Consider the following 19846-nt stretch of genomic DNA (forward strand, 5'->3'; position numbering starts at 1 on the left):
CTGATTTGTGGGTTGCTCAGCTATCAGCAAGTAGACATGTTTGTCTCTGCCTAGTTCCTGGGTCTCCCTGTTTATGAGATAATTCCCTAAGTGTAGTTACAGGATGAGAGCTATGCTTGTGGTGTTCCATCTTCCCAGTATTTTTTGTCATATATAATGCTATGAAACTACTGATGGTTTTGGCCTTCACCACCTTCTTACTTAACTTGTTCCAATCATCTACTACTATTTGCAAAAGTGAATTTGCTAAATTTTTTTGGCAGCTTTGTTTAGTTAACCTAAATCAGTGACCTTTTGTTCTTGAAGTTCCAGTTCTCAAGAATTCTTCTTTATCAATTTTGTCAATTCCCGTTTCTGTTTTGTACATAGTAATCATATCACCTCTTTTTCTTCTATCTTCTAGCTTTGGTATATTTAATGCCTCAAGCCTCTCCTCATAGCTCTTGTCTTTTCACTAGTTGTTTTAACCCTTTACCTTGCATATACTGTATCTCTGCCAGAAATTCTGTGGCGGGCCAGTCTCGATGGTTTGTGGCTCTTCATTGATCTTCGTGTATGGGTCTATTGCCTTGTGTCCCATCTCCTGTGTCAGAACTGGTTATATCTAGACTATATGTGGAGTATACCTGGAGTGGGTTCTGGGGTTTTTCTACTGTAATGGGGACGGGGAAAATAGCTCTCTTTTTGTCCCTTGTCCTGCCCTTAGTTAACAATTCTAGTCTTCCCCCCCAGAGACCCTACTGCAGCCTCTCTAGTTCAACACCTTGTCACCTAGGTATTTGATTACTTATGTACTACACCAACAAGGCATTGTACCTGATCAGCTACCCGCAACGCTAGAGAACTCTAGAACATTTTACGGCCACGAACGCATAAGAGAAACGAAAGGAAAGAAATGAATAATGAAGTACTGAGTAAAGGTTTGGGGTGAGGGAGGTAGAGAGGTGGGAGGGGTGAGGAGTGTCATTAGTTGAAAGGGAAAGTGGAAGAAAGGCGGAGGGAGAGGAGAGAGAGTACGGAGATGAGTAGGAAGTAGTGGTAGAGGTAGAAGGGTAGATAAGTAGAAGTAGATAGTAGAAGTAGAAAGTGCTGCCACCATCCATTCTAGTCAGTACATACAAGACAAGGACTGGAACTTGTCTATATCACAACATTATCAAAGATGTTATCAAATGTCAGTATTAGCATGTTTCATCTGTATCTTGTTCCATGCCAGATTCTTTAGGTCAATAATCTCAAGGGTACTCTACACTCTTGTTTGCATATTATATTCAAAAATCAAAGATCTAGGAACACAATTAAAATCAGATTAAAAGTAAGTTAATCAAATATATATTTAAACCATAAATTCATGATGATTATCATAATTCAAAATACTGAACTCCAGATTAATAAACAACGTGAGTCACCACACAAGACACTGAGGACACTACAGCTGACTGCCCCATGATAATCACACAACATCTAAGTAAATACGACTAAGTCACCTTCACGTTCAACTCACCAAGGACTAACTAAGATGAATAGAGAGGGGGGGATGGAAGGGGTTGACAGGCAGAGTCCCCACCCAGCCTGACAGCCTGGACTGGCTGCTGTTCTGTGCTCTCGAATGTACAGTTCTCTGGATATTTATTGCAAACCTAGGAGCTAAACTCCGCGCACAAGAAGATAGCCCCAGGCCGTCTACCAAACCACACCTTAAACGGCAGCTTGTTTGAAGGACACGCCCGGCTACCTGGCTACAATTATCAGCTTAGCAGATGCCAGGTCAAATCCCATGACCTGACCACAGGTCAACTTGTGGTCATTAACTCCTCTAGGTGTGACTTTCTTAATTACTAGGGGACGACAACCAGGCGCCTCTCAAAATCCTTGTCTGGCTGACTCGTCGTATGTAAAATATTAAATAAAACTAAACACAACACCTTTACGGTGTTACACTACTCCTCATGCCCATCCTGGGTGTAGGCTTGACTTGTGCTGACTTGGTTCAACAATTTGTTGCTTGGAGCGATTCGTAGGACCACACATACACTACAATCCGTTGGTCTGAAACTTCTTGCAGGAACATGTCTGATTTATTCTTAAACACATCCTCTTCTGTACCACATCCACTACTGTCACACTGCTGCAGACTCCAGGATATATCAGATTCTCCAAGTGTTGGGAGCAGGGTGGGAGCTGTTAGTGGTGTCCCATAATACACGAAGGTGTAATGAATTTGGAAAAAAATAAGAGTAAAGAAATAAGTGTAAGTGAATGAAAATTCTGGGCTAGAAAGGTAGTTCTTCAAATACAACAGAATGTCGACAACAAAGATGGCCGTCACCATAGGGGAGGACAGCACACCAACAAATGTATGTTTTGAAGGATTCTCAGCACAAGATATAATGAAAGGTGGTTTTCTTGGCAGGTTAGTGATTATGGAGAACATGCTAAAGAATTATGAAGAAAAGGTAATTAAATTAGAACAAGAAAATAAAGGTCTCAAATCAAGCTTTGTAATTTAAAAGGAAGTATTTTCCAGTGAGGTAAGGAAATTACCAGCTTGACTGATAAGGTAAGTATACAGGAGGCACACATGAAGGAACTAGTGAAAGATATTGAGGCAAAGAAAGTGAAGAGTGGTGAATTTGAAGAAATGAGCAAGAAAATAGACACATATGGTGAACAACTCCAAGGAACCTTGAGGGCTAACATGGAGGTAGGCAAGGATATGCAAGGAGAAACGTCATTGACAATTCACATAGAGGAGGTTAATAAAGAACTAGAAAAGTATAAAGAAGAAATAAAAGATTCGTATGCACAAGTTATAAAAGAGAAAGAGATGATCAAGGAAGTGTGTTTGGGAGTCAAAACCAGAATTGACCAACAAGAAGTGGAAATTAGGCAACCAATTAGGAAAGAACTGATAACCCACAGTAAACTAGTACAAAACACTGTAGATAAAAGTAAGTCCATAATAGTTTTTGGGTGTTTAGAGATGGAAATTTAATCTAGGGTGGACAAAGCAGCCGAAGAGATGAAAATCATAGAGAAAATAGTAGGATTAGGAGAAGGCCTCAATTCAAAGAAAAAATGTCAGTGATTTTAGGATTGGAAAATATGAGAAAGACAAGAACCGCCCCTTAAGGGTGACATTTAATTGAGTGAAACATATGACGGAAGTGCTTAGAAATGCCAGGAAATTGCAGAGTGATGAGGATGGCAACTTTGGTCAATATGACAAGACCTCTCAAAGGAAGACAGAGAAAAACTGAAAATGAACCTCATTGAAGCAAAATGTCTTAATGGGACTAGAAATGAAGAAGAAATTTTTTTTTCTACAAAATGTTAGGGACTGGAAAGCTAGTAAAATGGTGCATAAAAACAAAGCAATAAAATCATGAGTGGAAGGGGGAGTAAAGAATGAAGGGGAAGGGAACATGTTCCTGAAAATTTTATATACCAACACAGATGGAGTTAGATAAAAAATATTGGAGCAGAAAGATATAATTCAGTTACTGGTCCTAGATATTGTTGCATTGACATACACAAAACTTGAAGAAAATATTTTAAATGAGGTCGTATTCCCATGGGGCTACTCAGTTTGGAGACATGACAGGAAAACTAGGAATGGGGAAGGAGTGGCTGTGCTGGTGAAAGAACACCTGAAGGTAAGAGAGTTAATACTTGACAACCCTCGAGAAGTTGACATAATGGCATTGCAGGTCTGGAATCAGGATGATAAACTGATAATTGTAAATGCCTACAGCCTACCAGCAAGCAATACAGGGACAAAGGAAGAACTGGATGACAAAGGAGAGGGCCTCATAATGGTCATGAGAGAGAATATAGTGCAAGCAGATAAAGATAAATCACAATTGTTGGTACTGAGAAACTTCAACTATAAAGCAATAGACTGGGAGGCCTACAAAGCAAAAACAGAGGACATTTGGACAAGCAGATTTGTGAACCTCATTCTGGAGACATTCATGTATCAACACATCAAGCAGGCCACAAGAATGAGGGAAGGGAATGTTCAATCAGTACTGGATCTTAATATTCACCAAGAAAGAAGAAGATATATTTAACATCCAGTACCTTCCTCCCTTGGGAAAGAGTGATCATGTCCTGTTGGACATTTAAATATGCTTCGAGATATGATCTAGAAAAAAATGGGGACATTGAAACAGTTGCTAAACTAGATTTCAAGAGAGGACACTATGGGGAACTTAGAACATTTTTTAATGAGTAATTGGACAGACTTGTTGCTAGGCAAGGATGTAAATGAGATGTATGTCAAATTTTGGGAAATGTACAATGATGGCACACAAACATTTCATACCAAAACAGAGATGCAGGACCAGAAAGCAGGATTGGTTCAATAGAAATTGCAAGAGGGACAGAGACCAAAGACCAAAAGCACAAAAATAGAATCAATATAGGAAGAGGCCAAACCCCCAAACATTCCAGCGATACAAAGATGTGAGAAACAACTATGCGACAGTTAGGAGAGAGGCAGAAAGAAATTTTGAAAAAGGGATAGCTGACAAGTATAAAACAGAACCAGGCCTATTCAATAAATTTATAAACAGCAACATTACAGGTGAAGGATAATATTCAGAGGTTGAAAATGGGAAACAGATTTACGGAAAATGAAAAGGAAATGTGTGAAACGTTAAACAAAAAGTTCCAAAGTGTGTTTGTTCAAAATGAAATCTTCAGGGAACCAGACACAATAAGAATTCCAGAGAACAACATAGAGGTGTCTAGAGACAAAGTGGAAAAAATGCTCAAGGAGTTAAGTAAGAACAAAGCAATTGGCCCAGATGGAGTTTCACCGTGGGTATTGAGAGAATGTGCACCCAAACTCAGCATTCCACTTCAACTGATTTTTCAGGCATCCCTGTGTACAGGAGTCATAGCAGATGTGTGGAAAAAGGCTAAAATGGTTCCAATTTACAAAAGCGGCAGCAAGGAAGACCCCCTCAATTATAGACCTGTATCGTTGATGAGTGTAACAGTCAAAATATTGGAAAAAATAATTAAAACTAAATGGGTAGAACACCTGGAGAAAAACAAAATAATATCAGACCGTCAGTATGGTTTTCGATCTGGAAGATCCTGTGTAACGAATTTACTCAGTTTCTATAATCGAGCCACAGAGATTTTACAGAAAAGAGATGGTTGGGTTGACTGCATCTATCTGGACCTAAAAAAGGCTTTAGACAGAGTTCCCTTTCCCATCTACGAGCGATTTGACTTAGGGCGTGAACTCATTTTTGGACTCGTTTTTGAACCCTTCGGCCTAGTGCTTATAGTTTCGTTGCCTTGCAGCACGTTTCACCTTGTGTTAGCCTCCTGCTTGATGATGACTTGAGAGTCCAGTCTTGTGCATTTTTCCATTCCCATCCATACTCTTGCATTGTTCCTGTCTGCCTGTTCCCATCTCGTATATGTTCTATGTTATTTGACTGTCTCTAAACAACTTTCAGAATGGTCATATTCATCTTCCTCCCATCTATATTGGTTGTGGGGAATTTGCCCAGCAAGAGATTGTTTGAGTACAGTTAAAATACTAGTAGGAATTTACTTTAAATTTGTTTAATTGATAGGGTCTGTATATGGTAACTGGACTATATTATATTATATTATACATTCCTGCTGGGGTTTATCCTTCCGCACCGTTGGGGGGTTTATACGTACGTTTGTAATTTATACCACAATAGTGGATAATCATAAACTACAAAAAATGAATAATTTGTTAGTGGAGTTACTACGTAGAAAATATAAATTCTTATCTCTTGAGTCGTAAAGGCCTGATAATGGGCATCGGTTTCCTTAGGTCACAGATGATACAGTTAGTGGAGTCTTAATGGTGACTTAGGTAGCCTCGTGATGCACAGGTTGACTCGATACTCTCTTCTTATAATACAGCACCTGCCAAATAATTCAAAAGTAATACACTTTTACCACTACACTGCGTATATTCAAGAAGATGAGGTTACATTAATGCTTAGGCTCACCCCCATTTTGGTTAGAGCGCATGTGTCATAACCAGGCAATGTTAGAGATCATGATAATGGCCAATAACATAAAATACAACAATTGCTCGGAAATAACACTTCCCTGGTATGTTGAGTTCGTTGGTGGAGCGGAAATGTTTCTTTCCTATGCAAGAACTCGGGAAATGTGACTATATTTGGCAATTAAGAGGTAAAGCGTGTATAAGCTCGTAATCGTTGTATCTCTACCCGGCTGGGGATGCTTCCCCTGCTTGGTTCAAATTACGTCATTATCGACGTAGGGAGCGAGACGTTAATTTACTAATTATTTAGGTGCAGTAACTCTTAATAAGTACTATTTAACGTATTTAGTCTACACATTGAAAGTTTTATGAATAGTGGAATATGCATAAGTGGCAACTTCCTAGTTTCTTTAGGATGTTGCTGATTACGTTCTCTTTGAACATTACAAAATAGTAATGGTAGTAATATTAATATCTACCTGACATAACCATTTTAACTTGGTATGTCAGGGGTTAGTGCATACTGTGTCGAAATTTCCGACATTGGTCTCTTCCTCTTATGTTGAAGTCTGGGTATTCAAGGTCATAGTATTTCCTATCTTTAATTGAGTGATATTTACTCATGTTAGTTTATTGCCTATATTTAGAATTGTATATTTTGTCTCCAGAGTTTTGTTCGAGTAGGAGTATTCCAGATAAATGCTGGTGATTATTTTCTGTGGTGAAAATACAGTAATCAAGGATTTATATATCGCTGAAGATGTGTGTACTCACCTAGTTGTGCTTGCAGGGATTGAGCTCTGACTCTTTGGTCCTGCCTCTCAGCTGTCAATCAATTGGTGTACAGATTCATGAGCCTACTAGGCACTATCAAATCTACATTTGAAACTATGTATGGAGTCTGCCTCCACCACATCAGCATCAGAAATAATGTTCATGTGAAATGATGTGTGGTTCAGAAATAAGGATAGTGAAAAGGATTTTTACATAAATTCATTTATTATACATTTCTTATGTTTCTAGCTGGAAGGCTTTCTTGTTTTAGTTCCAGCCAGCCAGAAGTGAGTCAAGATGAACATACAGCAAACATCCATAATGTCAGTAAAGAGTAAATCAATATTGGTACAAATAATATATATATATCTATTTATATATGATTTCTGTGGCTGCCTCTGTCTTAACACTCTGAATACTTCATTATCTAGCCTGGCTTTCTCACAACACAACAAACAAATCATAAGTGCTATCGTTGAGTGAAAGAATATCTGATTTTGTGCTGCATGAAATGTTAAGCGTGTAGGTGAGTGATCTCTAGTAAAAGACTGCATAATGAGCAGTTCTCTGTCCATAGGATAGAGTAAGTAACCAGAGTTGGTAGGAATCACTTGATGGTAAACCGAGAAAAAATGCATCCACACAAAAATTCTGAAGTGCACTATCAAAAAATTAATAATTAGTTATCTTGCATTTCAAAATCTTTTATTCAACATAAAGTATTTCTTATTATCAGGCATACTGGTAACAGCTTACTGATATTGTAACAAAAAGCTAGTTTGAAGGCTTATCAAAATGACAATATATCAAAAGATGCATTAAGTGATATACATATGTTAATGTTTTGATATCAGACATTTCAGATTTTATTTATAACATTTCCCCAGGTGGCCACACTTGGATCCCCTTCAAACAAAAATAGTTTTGAAATTGTACCATTCAAAAGGCCATGTTTACACAAGGTAGATTATTTCTAAATGAAACTTGAAGGAAAATGCTCATATATTTAAAGGGGAACAAACTTATAAAGGTGGTCAGTGTAATTTAGTAACGGCAAACAATTATCCACTTCTTATCATATATTAGTGTCTTTCTTATTGATGTGTTGGTCATATAAATTGACAAAATTGAGAATAGTTTACCTCAGCAATAATTGTCTTTGGTGATCATAGGAAAATATTACATTTATAACAAGGGAAATATTAGCTTTCCTGCTTGTTTAAATGAATTTATGTACAGTAGTCGTCTTGATAAATTATCCAAATACAAGACTAAACATCTAGCTCATGTTAACTTGGCCAGGGATGAAAATACAAGAAGAACATCAAGTCTTCATTACATACATTGGACACGTACATGTCTACATAGCAGATACACAGTTCCCAGTGATATTAAAACTTATGTATAAATGACACTGAAATAAGATGCTACATTGACTGATGAAATCATCCTGATGTGTCTGTTTCAAATTAATGTTTTGTCAATGATTAATAAGAAACAGACATGAGTATTCCCATTCAGCTTCACACACATCCAATAATGTTATGTACAAAACTAATGAAGAAGAACAAGCACATAATAGGGAATAGTACAGTACTAGAGTATAAAACAAGTCAGAGATGCGAAAGGCTACAATATACAGTAGAGCACTATGGAAAAGACCAGTTTCTTGAACCTGAATCCCCTTCAGTTTTATATCACTGGATATCTAACCATAGATGCTTCATATTCACGGTTTGAGATTAAGATGACATAATTCAATTTGTAGCTTCTCTCTAATCAGGTACACTGTCAACACAAAATCATTATTCATTAGCCATTTCCACTGCAAACTTTACAATAAACTACATTTGGGTAAAAAATAATTGTATTAATTTTTCTCCATGCAAGGAAACTAAGACTTGTAAGAACTGTATAAAAAAAAATTTTCACTCGGGTCATTATACAGTAATGAAATTCAAGACTTCCAACACAAGTCACCCTAACATCAAAATTATACAGTAGGCTTAAATATCATACTTGGTGTATCTTTGGTATATTGCAAAATCATATAGGTACCAATACAGAAAATCTTAATCACTCTCATACCACACAAATTGCAGATTTTTTCTTTATATACAAATATTTTCTAATTCACAACATTGGCAAAAGGTATTCTACTTTCCCTTCAAGAGAGAATCCAGTTCATATAGATATATACATTTAAAACTCTTCCATGAAAGGACAAACACAAATTAGCTACATAAAAAATATCCTTTCATCATAACACCTGCCATTGTCCTTTGTGACCATCACATTTTAAGTATATGTACATCATCAGGTCTGGTCACTGATTATGGAGAGACTTTCACTGAAGACAATGGCCTTCTGGCAAAAGACTTGGTTCCAGTAGTAGCCATGTCCGTTTTCATTCATTGGAACCCAAGTGCTTGTATTCCGAGTGCAATTGCACAATGCAATTGTGTCACTTAAAGTTTGGCATTTAGACATGCACCAAGATTTTAGCATCTGATACAATTGTCCACAGCACTTGTTTTTTTATAATAGGCAGTCTATTCGGTACTATTTGCGGAGGACTTCGATTAACCTGACGACCAGGTAACCCACGCACTAGAGGCTCAGACATTCTGGTTAAGGACAGCCTGCTCACCCACTTGAACTTCAAGGTAAAACTCAGCAGCAAACCCTGGAGGCTGTTTTACCACCCATATACTTACTAATGCTAATGATCTCTCAGAGACTTTGGTTATTCCCATGTAAATACAGATTTTTTTAAAATCTTTTAATCTTTCTTCATGATCATATCTTTGCACGATCTGTAAAATTAATTTTTTCATAGTAATATTGATGCTTGCAATTTTAGTATTTTAGCTACTGTGAGTAAAGAATTAGCTTCCATTTTTGCCAACCAATAATTCCTTTTAGATAATTTCTAACCATATAACAGGAAAGCTTAAATTGCTGACTTCATTAATTACTGATCTTCAACAGACTTCCAACATGCAAAGGTATCTTAATCCCAAAACATACATCATAAGCAGAAATAATCTTGACCGATAAACCATTTTGACTAGTTTTGTACATGTGTATGACTAGGTGAAGGTATTTTACTACCATATTTTGATTGCGTACTCATACTTATGATCTACATAAAGACTGGAAATATAATTAGTTTGATGCCATTGTTCTGATGGTATGTAGTGGCTAAGCACTGCAGTAAAGTTATTTGGACATGTGTTTTTTTTACACAAATGACTAGTACTGTAAGAACTTTGGTTTGTTTTCTTTGGTACAAAGGTTAAACAAGGTATAAATATGTCCTGAATATTTGAGGAGTATCCATTCCAGGCAGTAAGGTAAGGATCTGAATATATTACACAGTGGCATGTTACCAGCGATTGTGACAGATAGTAGAGGAAAGACGAGCCCTTTTTTGTACAGAGGAGCACCTTCATCATAGTTGTCATCTTGGCGAGTGCTATATTATGAATGTTTTGAGGTATGTATAGTCAATGATTTGCTCTGGACACAAATGTCTTTGGTCAGAATATTAATATTATGAACTAATTACATATTGTACTTTACACATCATTATATTGAAATTCAGTACTGTCTGTCAGATTAAACTATACTTTTCTCACATTGAGAGCATTGTTTTTAACAATATGGTACATTACTATACAAGTCTAGGAAAGGAACACATCAATATTATCCAAGATGAAAATAATGGAATTCTTAATGTTGAATTTTCACTAGAAACAAATTGTGTGTAACACCATGATAAAACCATTCTGTACTAATGTTGTTCCACCATGAGCTACTGCCTCTCCACAACTGAAACAAAAAGGCATGAAACCACCTGATTGTTGGATGATTTGAGGCATTTTAAAGTACTGTATATCACTTATTAAATATAACTAAACATGAATAGTAGAACTACTGCTTTTGAATTTTAGTCAAACTTAGCATTTTGGGTGGTTAGTAATGAGCATAAGTTCCAGGGTAAGCATGTATGATGTTCGTTTTGAGAAAAATGGATGGGCTTATTGAGGAGTTAGTATTGTGGGTGATGATCCTGCTGCATATCCCCGAGCCAGGAGTCTGGGGACGGTGGAAACTCTGGGTAACTTGGGTTGGATCCATTCGAACTGAGGTCACTGGCTGGACCACCTGCCAGCACGCTGACCCCGCCACTAGCTGCTGCAGCTGCTGCTGCTGCCGCCGCCGCCGCCGCTGCTGCTGCTGCTACCGATGATAAAGAATGACTTTTTTGATGGAGTACATGAAAATTTACTCCAAAAAGTTTTAAAAAATAGAGTTTAATAGAATATGTAATGAATATATGGGGAATTGCATTGTTAAAAACTGATAAGATACAAAGCTTTAACATGCAGTCAGCTAACTTATTACACCAAGGAGGAAAATGCATACAGTAGCTGAAATACAAATAAATTGTATGGGAAAATAGTCAGTTATATATCACATATATTTACTGACTAAAAAGCAAATGCATAGTTCAAGCACTTACGCGTTTCACGTAAATTGAATAATTTAGCAACTTTCTACTTTTTTTGCATTAAAATGAACCACCGCTGTTTCTCATCAGCATACACTGTCAAGTTATTAATACATATCTTTATTGACGAACTATACAATTTTGCCTAATATGAGTGATTCAGCAAGGTCGTTACAATGTGGTGCTGCCCATATTCATTGCCGTACATGACAGAGGATCATACACAAGACAACAGGCTTAAATTGAAGGCTGAAGCACATGCATGTTTCATGAGACTACATGCTACTACTGTATATCAGATATTATAAATGTTTGAGGTTGTAAATGAAACTTTCTATTGTTCACTTATCACAATGCAGGGACAGATTCATGAGATATGTAGCTTAAAAAAGAATAATTATAAATAACATTCTTGTTCCTCATTCTTCAGAATGGACAAGCAAATTTAAATTAAATTGTTATGATGTCTTTCAATATACAGTATATCAGATTCAAAGAAATAATTACATAGTTGATTGTACAACTTGCCAGGAGGAATAAAATCCTTTACAGTTTCACACTCAATAATATAGTGTTCAAGTGAATGACTTAATGATTTGTTACAGAGTTTGCAGGCTGAATATTTCGGTAGTGGCTCAGCCTCACTAACTTGCCTGATGTGCCGAGAGCCAAGGCAAATTTGCGCAATGAATACATCACATTGTCTGGTCTGGTTTTGTACTTACTATACAAATACCTACTAATACAAAAGTTGTAATAGCTTTTAATACTACAGTTTTCAGATTTCTGGGTATTTCATAGTTCTTCCAAATCGGAAGTAATTTCCTTAATTTGTATGTTTTTAATAATTGCATTAGATGGTCCAAAGTCATAGTCTGTGTGTTCTTTCCTGCAAGCTTCATTAGCCAATCGATCTACAGTCACGCTTTCCAACTCCAACATGGGATGAGATCCACACAACTTTTATTCCAACATTATTATCATTGTCAAAAAAGCACAATCCATTTAATATTACAAGCTACTTTGGATTTTGTGATTAATGTTTAATTGTGATTAATGGTTAATTAATAGGTTATTTAAAGACTGCAGAACCCTTTTAGCCACTGGCAAGAATAGGTATTTTGCTGGGCTGGTTGCCACTGCCAGGGGTAGATTTTTGCAGGGCTGGGTGCCACTTCCAGGGTAGATGTTGTGCAGGGCTGGGTGCCACTGCCAGGATAGATGTTGTGCAGGGCTGGGTGCCACTGCCAGGATAGATGTTGTGCAGGGCTGGGTGCCACTGCCAGGATAGATGTTGTGCAGGGCTGGGTGCCACTTCCAGGGTAGATGTTGTGCAGGGCTGGGTGCCACTGCCAGGATAGATGTTGTGCAGGGCTGGGTGCCACTTCCAGGGTAGATGTTGTGCAGGGCTGGGTGCCACTGCCAGGATAGATGTTGTGCAGGGCTGGGTGCCACTGCCAGGATAGATGTTGTGCAGGGCTGGGTGCCACTGCCAGGGTAGATGATGTGCATGGCTGGGTGCCACTGCCAGGGTAGATGTTGTGCAGGGCTGGGTGCCACTGCCAGGGTAGATGGAATGCAGGGCTGGGTGCCACTGCCAGGGTAGATGTTGTGCATGGCTGGGTGCCACTGCCAGGGTAGATGGTATGCAGGGCTGGGTGCCACTGCCAGGGTAGATGTTGTGCAGGGCTGGGTGCCACTGCCATGGTAGATGTTGTGCAGAGCTGGGTGCCACTGCCAGGATAGATGTTGTGCAGGGCTGGGTGCCACTGCCAGGGTAGATGTTGTGCAGGGCTGGGTGCAACTGCCAGGGTAGATGGTATGCAGAACTGGGTGCCACTGCCAGGGTAGATGTTGTGTAGGGCTGGGTGCCACTGCCAGGGTAGATGGTATGCAGGGCTGGGTGCCACTGCCAGGGTAGATGGTATGCAGGGCTGGGTGCCACTGCCAGGGTAGATGTTGTGCAGGGCTGGGTGCCACTGCCAGGGGTAGATGTTGTGCAGGGCTGGGTGCCACTGCCAGGGGTAGATGTTGTGCAGGGCTGGGTGCCACTGCCAGGGGTAGATGTTGTGCAGGGCTGGGTGCCACTGCCAGGGGTAGATGTTGTGCAGGGCTGGGTGCCACTGCCAGGGTAGATGTTGTGCAGGGCTGGGTGCCACTGCCAGGGTAGATGTTGTGCAGGGCTGGGTGCCACTGCCAGGGGTAGATGTTGTGCAGGGCTGGGTGCCACTGCCAGGGGTAGATGTGCAGGGCTGGATGCCACTGCCAGGGTAGATGTATATTGCTGGGTGCCTCTGCCAGGGATAGATGTGCAGGGCTGGGTGCCACTGCCAGGGTAGATGGTATGCAGGGCTGGGTGCCACTGCCAGGGTAGATGTGCAGGGCTAGGTGCCACTGCCAGGGTACATGTGCAGGGCTGGGTGCCACTGCCAGGGTAGATGGTATGCAGAACTGGGTGCCACTGCCTGGGTAGATGTTGTGCAGGGCTGGGTGCCACTGATAAGAGTAACAGTGTTGTACAAAGTTAGGTAATCTTGAATATCATCAACCCTCTTTACTGGTATAAATTTTCCATACTGTCTGGGAAAGTTCTCCTCTATCCCATGATAGTTGGAAATGGGGGTAATGATGGTGATGTTGAAATACACAGCAAAGTTATATCTATCCTATCACTAAATGTATTTCAAGATTAATGCTGTCGATTTTCTGCAAAAGTGATCAATCATTGACAATTATAATCAGCATTGGAGTTATTTAAGCAACTTAAGCCACATTACACAACAAATTCTAGTATGTATTACACTTTTAAAATTGTTTCCATATAAATCTTTCCTACCTGTGCATCGTGTCGGTCAAAGTTAACGATTTCAGTAATTGCCAAGTCTTTGAGAAAGGACTGTGATGGTGAACTTACTCATGGGTGTCTGGTAGGGTGGTAGAGGCTCTGAATATGGGAATGGGGCAGCCATGGGGTGAGGTGGTACAGGCGCGCTTGGGGAGTGCCCACCGCCACCTGTCATGTATGGGGGAGTACCAGCTCCTGCAAAAGTAAGGAGAGTAAACTGCATTACTGTACTGTACTTCTTAAGGTGATAGATCTATATTTTGTGCAATATAAAGTATGCTTTTATTAACTTTTGAAACAAGATGTTATGGAAACATTTTTCATACTAAAATTCATATAACTGCAATGTTCTTAGATTATTTGTGTTCCTGATTTGAAGCTGTAGTTTCTTCACTATCATCATCAACATTACCTGTTTCCCTTTTTCATGGGGGTGGGGAGGCATTTGCATTAATATAGGAAAGTAATACAGGAAGAGAGGGTTAAAGGTATTGAAATACATACACACATCTGTCCGTTCACAACAAAATATTTCCAGCACTTGACAGCATCTTGGGGAACCAGCACTGCTTCATTCCTGCATCATAAACAACTACCATTATGACACTCCAGTTTCACAGATGAACAGAACCACCACACTCCAGCATCATAGAGAGCCGGCACCACCACAACTCCAGCATCACAGAGAACCAGCACCACCACACTCTAGCATCACAAAGAGCCAGGACCATCACACTCCAGCACCACCAAACTCCAGCATCACAAAGAGCCAGCACCACCACAACTCCAGCATCACAGAGAACCAGCATCACAAAGAGCCAGCACCACTACCACTCCAGCATCACAGAGAACCAGCACCACCACACTCTAGCATCACAAAGAGCCAGCACCACCACACTCCAGCATCACAAAGAGCCAGCACCACCACACTCCAGCATCACAAAGAGCCAGCACCACCACACTCCAGCATCACAAAGAGCCAGCACCACCACACTCCAGCATCACAAAGAGCCAGCACCACCACACTCCAGCATCACAAAGAGCCAGCACCACCACACTCCAGCATCACAAAGAGCCAGCACCACCACACTCCAGCATCACAAAGAGCCAGGACCATCACACTCCAGCATCACAAAGAGCCAGGACCATCACCACCACACTCCAGCATCACAAAGAGCCAGCACCACCACACTCCAGCATCACAAAGAGCCAGGACCATCACACTCCAGCATCACAAAGAGCCAGGACCATCACCACCACACTCCAGCATCACAAAGAGCCAGGACCATCACACTCCAGCATCACAAAGAGCCAGGACCATCACACTCCAGCACCACCACACTCCAGCATCACAAAGAGCCAGCACCACCACACTCCAGCATCACAAAGAGCCAGCACCACCACACTCCAGCACCACAAAGAGCCAGCACCACCACACTCCAGCATCACAAAGAGCCAGCACCACCACACTCCAGCATCACAAAGAGCCAGCACCACCACACTCCAGCATCACAAAGAGCCAGCACCACCACACTCCAGCACCACCACACTCCAGCATCACAAAGAGCCAGCACCACCACACTCCAGCATCACAAAGAGCCAGCACCACCACACTCCAGCATCACAAAGAGCCAGCACCATCACACTCCAGCATCACAAAGAGCCAGCACCACCACACTCCATCATCACAAAGAGCCAGCACCATCACACTCCAGCATCACAAAGAGCCAGCACCACCACACTCCATCATCACAAAGAGCCAGCACCATCACACTCCAGCATCACAAAGAGCCAGCACCACCACACTCCAGCATCACAAAGAGCCAGCACCACCACACTCCATCATCACAAAGAGCCAGCACCATCACACTCCAGCATCACAAAGAGCCAGCACCACCACACTCCATCATCACAAAGAGCCAGCACCATCACACTCCAGCATCACAAAGAGCCAGCACCACCACACTCCAGCATCACAAAGAGCCAGCACCAGCACACCTCATGATAATTATCCATGGCAGTATCTCCACCACTTCATTAAATGAGGTATCATTAACTTTGTATTTCACTTTGTAATTCACTTGTGAGTTACTGTCAAAAAATATTAATATTTCCTCCTTCCACTTCTTGGATACTGTATATTTGGCTCTCAATTTGCACAAGGGAAGTGTTTCCGAAATACCTTGTGTAACACAAACTTTCCCTTTTATGGGAAAATAAGAATACAGTCTTAGAAATACAATCTCTTAAGAGATCTTTAAAGGTCAAAATGGATTTTTTTCTATTCTCTCAGTGAAGTACCTTCCTTAACATTTTTACTTGATATTCGTGCCACTTTTAAGCCACAAATACAGAACGTAATGAAGCGCAGAATGCCTAAGAAATGCCATGACGCATGTAATACAGATGTGCATGAAACACTATGAAAACTGTGAGGAGGCACGAGGCATGAACATGGTACATGTATCTAGCTATTGCACACCAAAGCAACATACTGTATTTGTTGTGTAAATCCAGTGCAACAACTCTCCTATTGGAGAACTCACCCAGTTAGGTTTTTTTATGTTTAAAACAAAATCGCACCTTTTTCAATTCATTAGATCCAAACTTGTGCAAAGTGAGAGTCAACTGCACACAATCTCTGCTCCCTCACACACCTGCCAATATCTGCACACTTTTGGCTTTACTCATTCAGTTACCCTCAAAGTCATTTAAATATGCTCTCTTCACCACAATGAAAAAAAATTCAGATGAAAAATTATCAAGCATAATGGGGAGCCCTCTTGTCCTTGTCAAGTCCACTAGAGACGGTGGCCTTCAAGAAAGTTCAGATAAATTACATCTTTGTATACAGTCCTCGTCTCCCTCAAGTGTAAGATTTGCCGACTCATACAACATCTTTGCATGACATTATTTTTCCATGTTCATTACTTCATATCCATGCATATCCAACTGGGCTGGCGCAGTTGCTCCTTTACCGTCTTGCTGCATTCATTTCTAACTTTGACTTTCTTGCATCAGCCACTTTCCTCTGCTCTCTTTACTAGTACAGTATATAAAACCCAATTTTGTATTTCATTTAGTCACCCTTGACAGAAATTCTGGAGATGCAAATACAGTATCACATTTCAGTCTGCTTGACCCTCTTCACAATAATTCTTGTTAATAACAATATATCTGCCTTGTTATGACACACATTTCCTTCTCCATTCCATTTCTTACTTAGTCATTCACCTAATCCCACGGGAACTATGTACCACAGTATTGGTTCTATTTGTATACAGAAACTGTGCACCTTTCAATTAATTAAATTAAATAAAAATGGAAATACGTATGCAGCTTTGAAGATTTTCATACTGAGGAAACCTTTAAAATATTTGTTTACAATTGAATAATTTAGTAAGAGTACTTACCGTGGATGAAAGGGTGGTGAGGGGGTCCAGGGTGGGGAGGTCCGAGGTGTGGGCTCATGGCTGTCTGGCCAGGCTCCAGGTCCAGTGGGGGACCCGGCGTGCGGTAGCCATCTGGCATCTCAATGATCATGTCGTCATCTGCAAGAAAAAACATGATTATTGTGAAAATTAACACACACCACAGAATTGTAATTATCATATCATATACTACTTTCTGGAGTATGTTAGTATGTGATGCACATGTCCAATGTGTACATTATTATGTATATTTGCACGTACAATGTCTGGTAATTAATTACAGTATCTAAGTGAAGTTACAGGGTGAGAGCTATGCTCGTGGTGTCCCGTCTTCCCAGTACTCTTTATCATATGATGCTTTGAAACTAGTAATGGTTTTGGCCTCCACCACCTTCTCACTTAACTTGTTCCTTCTGTCTCTCACTGTATACAAAAGTGAATGGTCGAATGTTTTTTTGTTAAATTTGTTTCCTTATTCTGAATCTATGTCCTCTTATTCTTCAAGTTGCAGCTTTCAAAAATTCTTCTTTGTCAATTTTGTCGATTTCTGTTACTATTTTGTATGTATTGATAATATTACCTATTTTTCTTCTATCTTCTAGTTTTGGTATATATTTAATGCCTCTAACCCTCTCCTCGTAGGTCTTGCTTTTTTCAGTTCTGGGAGCCATTTAGTTGCACGTCTTTGCACATATTGCAGTTTACTGACGTGCTTCTTGCACCATACACCCGGTGCATATTCCAACTTTGGTCTCACAAAGGTCGTAAACAATTTCCCTAATAATTCACCTTCCATGTACAGTACTTAGAAGTGATTCTAAAGTTGGAAAACATACCATACGCTCCTTGCACAATACTCTTTATGTGGTCCTCGGGTGACATTTTAAAACTTGTGTATAGTGAATTGAACTTTAACACTTCATCCTAAAATTCAGAGTGTCTTAAGGTGGCATAATGACAAAATATGTAATAAATGAAAACTGATTCGATTTAAAACTTTTTTTGACGAGTTGTATATGAAAAGAGTTTCATCTGGTCCAAGTCTCAGCATCGTAGCATAAATAGGAAGGGAGAAAAAAAATATTGAATTATGTGTCAAAAAAAAAATCCAAAATGGTCAAAAATTAACATCAAACACAAGTGTCAACTGAAATCATGTATATGACTCTCAACTATCACAATAACATATAATCAAAATATTTAATAATTAGTTTTATCCAAAAAAAAATTGTTAAAAAAAACTAGTCAAAAAAGATTGGTTGACATTGAACAATTTACATGAAACGCATTTATTCCCCCTTAACAGAAAACGAGGAGAATAAATAGCGAGGTAAATATAACAGCCCCATAAGTGCAACTATGTACTATGTATGGCAGTCAGGAAATGTACTTATTACACTTACTATTAAAACGTACTGTCAATTCGGAGGATGGGTTGATTACTTTATTCGTGACAAAAATTGTACCACTAACTATAGTAACAATTATGAATAGCAAGTTCTTGCATTGGTGCATTTCTTTCTTAATAACGCCTAGGGCGGGGTCACGCTTAAGTGCGGGCGTGTTACTTAACACTCTTGTTAAGTCTCCCTCAAGGCTTTCATTAATTAATTGATTTTAAAGCAAGATTGACTGCTTTCAGGAGGGTAACACTAACTCCAAAACTGACGTAATTAAGATGACTACAAAAACATAATTCCAAAACTGAAATAAGATAACACCATTCGAAATATCACGATAATAAATCTGTGTATGAAAGACAACACTTTAGGATTAACATGATATGAAAACAAGCACCAGGAAGATAACAATAACGCTAGTTATTATTAGTTAATTAAGATAACTATAATAAGATAATTATCAGGAACCTTATGACTCTTTATATCACAGAAAAAATTGACAATATCATTCGAAATTGCAAGAGATCAAAATTCATCAGGAACACACAAAAAAAAACAAAGATTAAAATCTGAAAAATATCACTTGGAATAACATAAATGTCAGCAGGAATATAACTCGAGAAATAATATAAGCACAAATCTGACCTTTGAAGTAAGCAGGAAATAACACAAGTTCAAAACTTGCTATATTTTTTTCTGAATGTTGGAATATTGTAATTATAATTATTGTATATTGTAAGCAAATTGTTAATTTGATAATTGGGATAGTACTGAATTATATCTGTAGTCAGGTTGATGCAAATTCTCTCTCGTCTCTTATTCTGCTTGGATTAGTCCATTGAGTGAGAGGTTTGGCTTCTTACAGAGTCC

At 39.4% G+C, this 19846-nt stretch overlaps 2 protein-coding genes and 1 long non-coding RNA gene across 3 annotated transcripts in view; all 3 read right to left on the bottom strand.

The window, feature by feature from the left end:
* Positions 1 to 19846, bottom strand: part of LOC138365874 (uncharacterized) — a 471205-nt gene that overhangs the window by 31300 nt on the left and 420059 nt on the right. The window lies entirely within an intron of this gene.
* Positions 6991 to 19846, bottom strand: part of LOC123750466 (LIM/homeobox protein Lhx3) — a gene marked incomplete in the record, with an annotated part of 90492 nt that continues 77636 nt past the window's right edge. Inside the window, 3 exon segments of the mRNA XM_069326517.1 lie at positions 6991 to 11029; positions 14215 to 14340; positions 17559 to 17696. Coding sequence (XP_069182618.1) covers positions 10839 to 11029; positions 14215 to 14340; positions 17559 to 17696 — 455 coding nt within the window.
* The window catches only part of LOC138365893 (uncharacterized), a 44619-nt gene continuing 34175 nt past the window's right edge, over positions 9403 to 19846 (bottom strand). The window contains exon 5 of the mRNA XM_069326602.1: positions 9403 to 9600. Within this exon, the coding sequence (XP_069182703.1) occupies positions 9403 to 9600 (198 nt within the window). The remainder of the gene's footprint in view (positions 9601 to 19846) is intronic.

This window comes from Procambarus clarkii, chromosome 18, assembly GCF_040958095.1.
Source record: "Procambarus clarkii isolate CNS0578487 chromosome 18, FALCON_Pclarkii_2.0, whole genome shotgun sequence".
Classification (NCBI taxonomy): Eukaryota; Metazoa; Arthropoda; class Malacostraca; order Decapoda; family Cambaridae; genus Procambarus; species Procambarus clarkii.